This window comes from Vollenhovia emeryi, unplaced genomic scaffold (assembly GCF_000949405.1).
Source record: "Vollenhovia emeryi isolate VEMERY1.0 unplaced genomic scaffold, V.emery_V1.0 DF939174.1, whole genome shotgun sequence".
Lineage (NCBI taxonomy): Eukaryota > Metazoa > Arthropoda > Insecta > Hymenoptera > Formicidae > Vollenhovia > Vollenhovia emeryi.
Genome location: NW_011967192.1, coordinates 932,943 through 942,521, shown reverse-complemented (window position 1 = coordinate 942,521; position 9,579 = coordinate 932,943). Strand labels below are relative to the sequence as shown.

The 9,579-nt window shown below is 40.1% G+C and overlaps 1 protein-coding gene across 5 annotated transcripts in view; it reads left to right on the top strand.

The window, feature by feature from the left end:
- LOC105563582 (homeotic protein antennapedia) overlaps positions 1-9,579 on the top strand; it is a 113,677-nt gene that overhangs the window by 90,919 nt on the left and 13,179 nt on the right. For all 5 annotated transcript variants that reach the window (XM_012015284.1, XM_012015283.1, XM_012015282.1 and 2 more), the window contains exon 2: positions 6,761-8,152. In XM_012015284.1, coding sequence (XP_011870674.1) covers positions 7,342-8,152 — 811 coding nt within the window. In that variant the 5' untranslated portion in view covers positions 6,761-7,341. The remainder of the gene's footprint in view (positions 1-6,760; positions 8,153-9,579) is intronic.

Sequence of the window (9,579 nt, the reverse complement as noted above, 5' to 3'; positions counted from 1 at the left end):
CTTTGGGAAAGATGCTTGTTTTTAAATTAATGAGTAGTTCTTATTTCTTCGTTATAGTTGTTTTTATATTGAAGGACAGAAAACTAATTTTTATTCCTATTTAATAGCGAATTCGGTTGCTTGCACTAGTGCGCACTGAGTGCACACTTACCCCTGGTCCACAATCTTGTTTTAAGTAAGCTGTAAGCTTTAAACTGTAAGAAATTAATCAATCACAGGTGAGAGTGAGAGGAATAAATGTCTGTGATTGATTAATTTCTTACGGCTTAAGGTTTACAGCTTACTTAAAGCAAGATTGTGGACCAGGGGTAAGGCTTGTTTACAGTCAATTCTTGTATCTAAGGCTCGTCTTAAATATCTCTTGAAATATTTCGTAGTCAGTAAAATGACCTGTACAGCATCCACGTGGATCATTGTTTGGCTAAATACTTTTTGAACATGTATTTAAGACAAAGTTAAATATAAGAATTGACTGTAAATTGACTGTTTCGCAGTAAACTTAGAATAGAATATTTAGACACTGCCACCCTGTCACGGCTCTGAGTCCTTTAAATTCTTTGAAATTTTCTTTTAAAATTTCACCTGAAAATCATGTTATCGTGAGACAACATGGCATTTTGAAGAATTGTATGAGAATTTTCTGAAATTTTATTATACTTTTTACTAGTAAAGGAAAGTCCTCTATTACAAGATAGAATTCTAATACGAGATAGCAGGTTTTCAACGCCCAAATTCAATCACAAACCTTTTTTCGCTACGATCATACGATCTAACAATAAATTTTCCACTAAACAGATTTCACTCCAAGGGTAGTAAATTCATGGTGGAACCAACAGATGACGCCTATTAATTTAGCAGAAACTCCGCTACGTCATATTAGGAGCCTATCTCATAGGGGACTTTCCTTTAATTATAGTTAGTAATTATTTTTTTAACTGTTATACCAATTATACTTAGTATACATTTTACTGGTAACATGTAAATTACAAAAATCTCTCGTTAAGTTCTTCAAAATGCCATATTGTTCCACGATTACATGATTTTCAGGGTAAATTTGAAAAGCAAATTCTCTCCGTGCGATTTTACAATTCAGGAGCACATCTACTTTTGTGGAACCTCCATTGAGCAACACTACCGTCACAATTTTCCGTCACTCGTGAGAATTTTGCGATAGGCAACACTTAAATTGCATTCGTTTACGTACGCAGACAGCCGTTATGCGTTATTAAATGGGGTCGGGTTCTTACCGAAGCCTCGTAATTCGAGAGAAAGCTCACGTAACACCCACGCACAGCTGGAATTCGCGGTGAACGATGCATTGTCACCATCCTCGGTCGCGCGTTCAGCTGACGTTATCGGTGTTACGGATGGATCGCGCGCTCGCCGGCGGAGAACGGAGAACGGCATAAACGATCGGCCGGGCGGCCGGCCGACCGGCCGGCTTTTCAGTGGCCTTGCAAACTGGTTCCCTGCAGCCCGACTCGATTATGCTAATCGCACATGCGTGTTAGCATTCGACCGATCCGCTCGCATACCCACACAACCGCACACACGGCGCGCGTGGCTCGTGTGTTTTATCGTTGCACCGTCCTTACGCACACGATCGCGGAAGCCAACGCATACGCGTCGCGCTGCTAACGTTAGGAATCAGGATACCGATGTCGCCTGGCCCGCATATATGTGTGTGTGTGTGTGTGCGTGTGTGTGCGCGCACACGAGTGCCGGAATCCTTGATCGCGAACACCTTTTAATGCCGCCACGACCTCCCGCCAACCGGGCATCCTCTAATGCGCGTAACGGTATCTCCGAGGTGTTCCGTCGTGATCGCGTTTCTCGCTAAATCCAGCGTGGCCGTTTGTCGGCATGTCTCTGCCACAATCCTCGCACATTGTGCGTATTCTTCGACGCACCGCACCTTCGACGTTGTACTTTAAGAGGAACGCGAGTGTCACGTTTGTTATTTCGTTGTAAAAGAAAAAAAGAGTGACGCTACTGGGTGATTTGTAAAATTCACTTTTAAGGGGGATGCTGGAGTGACTCTCCACCTTTTGCGTCTTTTGCACCTGGAACTGTCAATTCGTGAAAACGTTCGTGTAGTATACAAATTTCTGTACAGACCGACTAGTTTCCACTTGATTTCAATGATACCGTGCTGTTCTCTAATTTAATCCGAGTAGTGGAAACTAGTCGGTTTGTACACAAACGCTACATGTTTTGTATATTATACAAATGTTTTCACGAATTGACAGTTCTAAGTGCAAAATGTGCAGAATCACTCCAGCATCCCCTCAACGTGAGACCTGCGGGCGAGAACGAAATCTGTGGATTTGTATTTGATATAATTAACAGCATATTAATATTGAATTTTGGAATAATACAAAACGAAACGCTAACCGCGATCTAATTAAATCATTCTTTCGTCATTGTTATACGCGTAATTCTCAGCATTATTAAAAATTATGATATATGTATAATAACGCGTTAAAATGTAAATTCATTGTACAATGGTCGCTAGCCAGACAGGTTTAATGTCCGAGAACTTCCGCCGAAGCGAATAAATCATACGACAGCAATATCGAGTGCATATAATAAATTCGATTATGCGGTATAATATACAGTTAGAAAAATATTGTCATCCTGTTTCTCTGTAGGACGGATCATTTTACATAACAAAGTACCCCGAAATCGCGATACCTCATGAATATGCATCGCCTTTTATTTAATAACCTTGCACGAATCGTCTTGTTTCTTCGCGAGTTAGCTCTTCCTCTCGCTCTCTCCCTCCAAATTATATGTTATATATAATGATAGCTATTACCGCGCCCGCTTCGCGCCCATTTTATGTAATTGCGTGTGGTGTGTGTGTGGGCTATATTGCAGAATAAGAATATAGTCAATCACCATATTAACATATTGTTCGTAGAGTAAAAGAAAAATAATCGCGATATTAACGAAAATACGAGCCGATCTTGATTTATGATAGCGACTGATGTTAGTTATATGTTGCACGTCGATTGCCGTGTTACACACCTCTAATTTCATACATTTTAGGGTTGTTCCAACCTCTTGGTAAGTTAACTAATAATAATTAAATTGTATGTATGTCTTTGTTTTTCAATTTAATAAAATTCGTGTGGCTCAAATGTGATAAACACAAATTTGAAGGAATAAAGGACTAAGAGCCGTGACAGGGTGTCTAAATATTTTATTCTAAATTTATTGCGAAAAAATATCACCCCAGCCAGGGTCTTTGTTTCTTCTTTAAATTAAAAAAAGACAGACATACAATTGAACTACTAGTTAGCTCACCGAAAGGTGGGACAAACCGGCCCTCCCTCCATTAAACGTGCATCGATTTTTATTTGCCCCGTTTCATCTGAAAATTTCGTAGTGCATCACGTAAGCGTGAAACACCTGAGCAGAACGTGAGAAAAGCTGCCATCTTATACGCACTAAGTGTTACATAGCACAAGGTCAGGAGCGCGTAACTTTTTAATAAAACTCCGCCGCCGCGCGCGCGCGCCATCAGAAATACTGTTCAGTTTACAACGCGTTTAGTTTACGACTGTTTTACGAGGTGCGGACGACCGACACGAGCCACGAGTTCCATAACTGTCAAATCCAAGTGCCATTTATGGCTCAATCTTTAGGGATACGGCTGCCAGCAACGACGTCGTTTATTTTATCCGGCCGTTTTATCTACATCAACCGGTGATACGCATAATAAACAGATCGCTCAGCACTTTTTTTCGTTGACTTCCCTTACAACACCGTCTTATAACGAACACGACAATGGGCATCAGTATTTGTCAGTTTTTTTCTTCCTCGATTGATTGTACAACATTTATTATTTGTTTCGACATTTATTCCTCTTGCTCTTAGGCCCGAGAGACAGACGAGCCTGATAAATGCTGCTCGGTTTCTTCCGGGACCAGCCGGTTGACAGAGCAATCGGCACCGTTGTCTCTCGATTACGTCAAGACAGTAGATAAAAGATCGTGGGACAAAGAACTCCTATCCAGAGGCCATTTTGCTAACTAGAGGCCATCGTAGTTATATGACGTCACTTCCATATCCAACCATGGCGTCACATGACGCTCCACCCTGTTTTCAATCACCTTGGCCCCGAACCCACCCAGCTGTCAGACATGCTCCACCCCGTTTTTTCCTCTTCTTCCGTGCTATCGCTATCGCCATCTGCCGACAATATTATGCACTTCTTAGACTCGTAAATAATCAGTTGGTTTATGATCTCTCCGATCGATGTCACCACTAAATGAGGCCTAAAATACTTATCTGGTACATGCATCTTGGCACGATCAACATGTCGCGCCTCATTAAAAGGAAGAATAACTGTTCTACAAATGACACGTTACATCTCCTTTCCTTTTCTCTTATTCTAAATTTGAAACAATCTGGCAGCACTTTGAGATCCGCTAGAATATTCGTAGAGTAACTTGAGAAATCGACTGCAACGATAACTGATTCTCCACACCTCGCTGCTATTAAATTAAAGAGGTGCGAAGGGGAGGGGGGCAGAGGGTGCGAAGCTGCGAAAAATACGCCGTCCACGTCAATAGGATTCAGATACTTGCACTTCAGAGGAGGATACATAAAGGGGAATTTACGGGGCGGGAATTGAGTTCAAATCCTGCGAGAGGTTGAATTTATACGCGAGGGACGCGGAGGGAGAGGCGCCGGGGAAGGGGGTGGCGAGCGCGTGGAATCGCTATCGGCGGCCATTCATCAATCCGTGGAATCAATACGCTGGAATTAATGAAAGCGCCGCGCGAACAGCAAGCTAGCGGCCGGAATGTTAATCGCGATCGTCCCGCGTCCGACCCGTTCTCATGTACAGCAAACTCCCAAGGGCCGCACCTCTCACCCTCTCTCGCACCCTTTACCCTGCTACGCTGCCCGTTGCACATTCGAACGCGCTCCTAACTCCGTGTTTAGCGCCACCCATACTGCCATGCCACCCGCAACAATACCATATGTACATTCACATGGATATTTTCATTTATTTCTTCGCGAATGGGAGACGATTTTTTCGCGGTGTAAAAGCCAAATGTATTAAACGTGTTAAAAGGCCATGTTTTTTTTATTAATCATTCATTAGTACTTTAAACTTTATCTTGCTTTAAAGAATTAACGAAGTTCCTGCTTTAAAGAAGTGATAGGTAACATTTTATAGAAACTCTTTTTGACTAGAAAAACTTCAATTAGTTCTCTATTTTTACTTTTAGTTAATATTGAAATTTCAAAAAGTTAAGAAACTAAACTAGAAAATTGTTGACATTGAAGTAACTTTTACAATGTGGAAATTGTACGACGTTAGGATATCGGGTATGGTCGGTATAGAAGGTTTCGATCTTGAATCTTCAGATCAACATGTTCTCGTAAAAGGCAAAAACCCTTCGCATTTCAGTCGATAAGAAAGCAATGTACGTGTTCTTGTTGTGTTAATAATGGTGGCGTCCCTGATTCTTCGAATTAAAATAAGAAAATATATTGGGTTTATGTTTTGCAAAATAATAATCTGATTTTGATTTTTGCAAAGTGTAAGAAATTGATGTGGGTTAAAATTTTTAACTACTCAACATGCAGTACAATAAAGTACGAATAAAAAATAGAATCAGTCGGTCATTATTAATTATTATATTTATTTTTTAATGTCGATATTTTTATTGTAATATTATTAATTAGATATTATTTTGACAATTTTTCTCAAATTCTTATTTTTATCTTAGAATGTATGTAATTTATTTCCATTATTCTCTTTGATAATTCATTATTAACTAAGATCTAATACATTTTATGTAATTTTAAAATAGAGATTAATAGTAAAGTTTTCCTTTTTTAGTACTGATTGTAAGATAGTTTGCGACACATGTAGTAAATTTCTATAAAGTTTATAGAATGTTTAAGTAATTGAATTAAATTTATGTTTATGAACACGAAGCTACATCAAATTATGGAGCTATATGAAACATTTTTTAATATTTAATAATTTTATGATAATGTAATTATATTATAATTGTTCGAATAAAAATATTTAACTCGATTTGTTTAAAAAGTAAACTAAATTTGGTTGCTATTTTTATTTGTTAAATAATGATTTCTTAAATATTTCTGTTGCATGATTAAAGTGACATACATATTGAATTAGATATAAGTGGTCTGCGTACGACTTACTATTTTCACGCGACATACGCATAGAAACCTTCACAAAGCTTCCGAAAAAGAGATTGATGTGAGAAAGAAAGGTTGCGGTGGGAAGTGGCTGCGCTGCCTAATGGGTAGAAATTTTTCCAAATTTAACGATCGCTTAGCCCGCCCACACAGAACGCTGTAATAAGTTTGGCGTCTGTGCGATGGCCGTCACCGTGACGAGCACATGTGTAACTCGCCTTCTGTCATTCACGGGCTAAACTTTGCTCAGTTCATTCAGCTCGCTTGACAAGAATCATGCAAAGTTTCAGTTGTGCCCGCGATGCCTTATATCGAAATATCGTAAGATTTTCAAGTATTTATTCGAAAGTTGTCTCGCTGATTGTAAAATTCATGGCAGTAAAATTCATCAGCTATCATCGATGGTATTTTATTATTTAGTAATTTCTTGGTAATATTGTAAATTTAGTATAATTTGTTATAACTGTTATACTCTACGTTATGACACATGTGAGTCAAGCGTAATTAATGTAACTGTAGTATTGCAATATTGTACGTAATGTAACATGTAATTTTCTTTCTGTTACAGGTGCGGCGTAATTTTGATCATAGGGTGGACAGGGGAACGAAACGGGTCTGGAGTGGCTTGGCACTTTGAACGAAGGTGTCACACCGGGGAAGACGAAGGACTTTGATTACTATCTTCCGCTACCACCTTGTGTATACGTGGTATACTCACCCCTTTCTCCACTTGCTAATTAAAAAGGTTCTGCAGTGCTCCAGTTTATGATTTTATTCACTTTTGGTAGTGAGCTCAGTGTGATAAAAAGTCAAATGATGTACATGTGATCCAAAATGATGGTAATTTGATATATAAATATATATATGTGTGTGTGCTTGTGCTGCTCAAGAGTGCGTGAGATGACAAAGGTCGAGTGAGAAAAAATAGAGAAAGAGATTCGCGAGGAGAAATGCAATTCCGAAGTGATAAATCTGTATCTATGTAAAGACGTGCCAGTGTGTCCGCACAGGAAGAGTACAAAACAAAATAAATTTATGAAGATAAAAGGATAGAGAGAAGAATCATAGATCAGCTGAAGATAACCAAAGGAAAGTCAGTCAGCAACGTAGAGAAGTGACACAAGCAGGTGGGACAGGTGGGACAGTAGCATGAGTTCGTACTTCGCGAATTCGTATATCCCGGACCTGCGAAATGGCGGGGTGGAACACTCGCATCAGCATCAGCAGCACTACGGTGCGGCCGTACAGGTACCTCAGCAGACACAATCGGTCCAGCAACAATCTCAGCAAACCGCCGAGCCCTGCGACCCGAGTTTGTTACGTCAAGGAGGAGTATCCGCCCATCATTATGGAACCACGGGAGGTCAGCAAGATATGCCTTATCCGAGGTTTCCCCCGTACAATCGGATCGACATGCGGAACGCGGCCTACTATCAGCATCAACAAGAACACGGAAGCATGGACGGCATGGCCGGTTATAGGTCGACGTCTCCGAACGCCGGTATGGGTCACATGGGACACACACCTACCCCCAACGGACATCCGTCCACCCCCATCGTCTATGCCAGTTGCAAACTTCAGGCGGCTGCCGTCGATCATCAAGGCGTTCTCGACGGACCGGATAGTCCGCCTCTCGTCGAGTCGCAGATGCACCATCAAATGCACAGCCAGCATCCGCATATGCAGACGCAGCAATCGCAGCATGCGCAGCAGCCGCAGCAGCCGCAGCATCAGCATCTGCAGGCGCAGCAGCAACATATGATGTACCAGCAGCAACAGCAATCGCAAACTGCGTCGCAACAGGGACAAAGTGGAATGCACTCGCAACAGCAGCAGCAAGCTCAGCAGCATCAAGGTGTCGTTGCATCGTCGCTCAGTCAACAACAGCAAGGCGCGCCTCAGGGTACGGCAACTTCGAATTTACCGAGCCCATTGTATCCTTGGATGAGGAGCCAGTTCGGTAAGTCAGACAGTTTTCATTAAATCCATATTATTATGATGCGCCTACTTTTCTTCAAGTCGTCGTCACAACTTATCAGTGAGATACTGTCACGTTAAAGCTAAATATATTATGTGCAGTGATATTTGCTGTGGGAAAAGATAAAACATTTTGTAATATAAATTAAACGCATTGAGTTAACCTTTTTTTTTTAATTCTTTACCTCTTAGAATTTCACGTAATATATTTAGCTTTAACATAACATTAGAATTGATAACAAATTTGTTTTGCACGCGGCACTTGTGCTCATAAATTAAATGGAACAAACGAAACGTGACGCCGCTTTTAAGAATAAAATCAACGTTTTACTCGATGCGTGACTAAAAGTCTCTTAGAAAGTCTCTGCAGTTTCTCAGGTAGTATCTAGCCAACTTTTGTATTTATGCAACGGAGCACAAAACTAAACCAAATCCGTGTGGTGGCCGACTCAGGATTGGCACAATGTCTCCTAGATCCATCGCGCCCAGAGTTATTTATTGCGTTGACCTGTTAGTCTGCGTTAGTTTCGCCGCTCATTCATCAAGTCACAATAAGCGTTATCTCTTGTTCTTTTGTCGTATAATTTAGCCGCTTAAAGTATCAAATCCGTTTATATTCGTTTTTATTAACGTTTAATAACACGTTTCTTAATTTGTCTTATTAATTCAACGAATCATATCCTTTCATACACGTCTTTGAAAAACAAAGTTATTATTTTTAAAAATTTAGAATGGGTTAAATACATATTTATTACATATGTGTCCACCCTGGGTTTTATTTGTGAAATTAAAGAATATGCTCTGACCCAAATTGTGAACGATTTTTCATAAATTTTTCACACTATTCAACACTTTTTGGATGGCACGTCTATTTGTGGCATTGTGTGGCGCAGCCATAAAGGAATAACAGTAAGACTAGACCGTCATTTAGGTAGAAGAAATCTTAGACGCACACAATTGAATAAGTTATGGGACCCTCTTAAGCGTGCCATTTCTCACATTTACCTTTGCGTTTCTTTATTGACCCTTAGCTCGACCCACTCTCGATAAAAGAACGGTATCCCCGTATTACCTAATTCTGGAAGGTAGCATCTGCCTGAAACAAAAATTCTAGCGAACCATTCTTATTTTCACACTCTTCAGTCACTCCTCGTGTCTTCTCGAAGTAGCTTCTCTTCATATCTTTCTTCAAGTGTAGATAGTTCAGTGGAGAGTATAAGTGATGCGATTAAGTTTTTTTGCAAGATAATAAAATCACGTTCTAAAAGTAGAAAACAATCAAAGAGGTATGTGCCAATACGTTTAAATATACTTAAAATATCCTATATTTTCTCCTTTATACTCGTATAAATTATGACTTTTCTGATCTATACATATTTTTGAGGCGTGTTAAGAAAACCGTTTTAATTG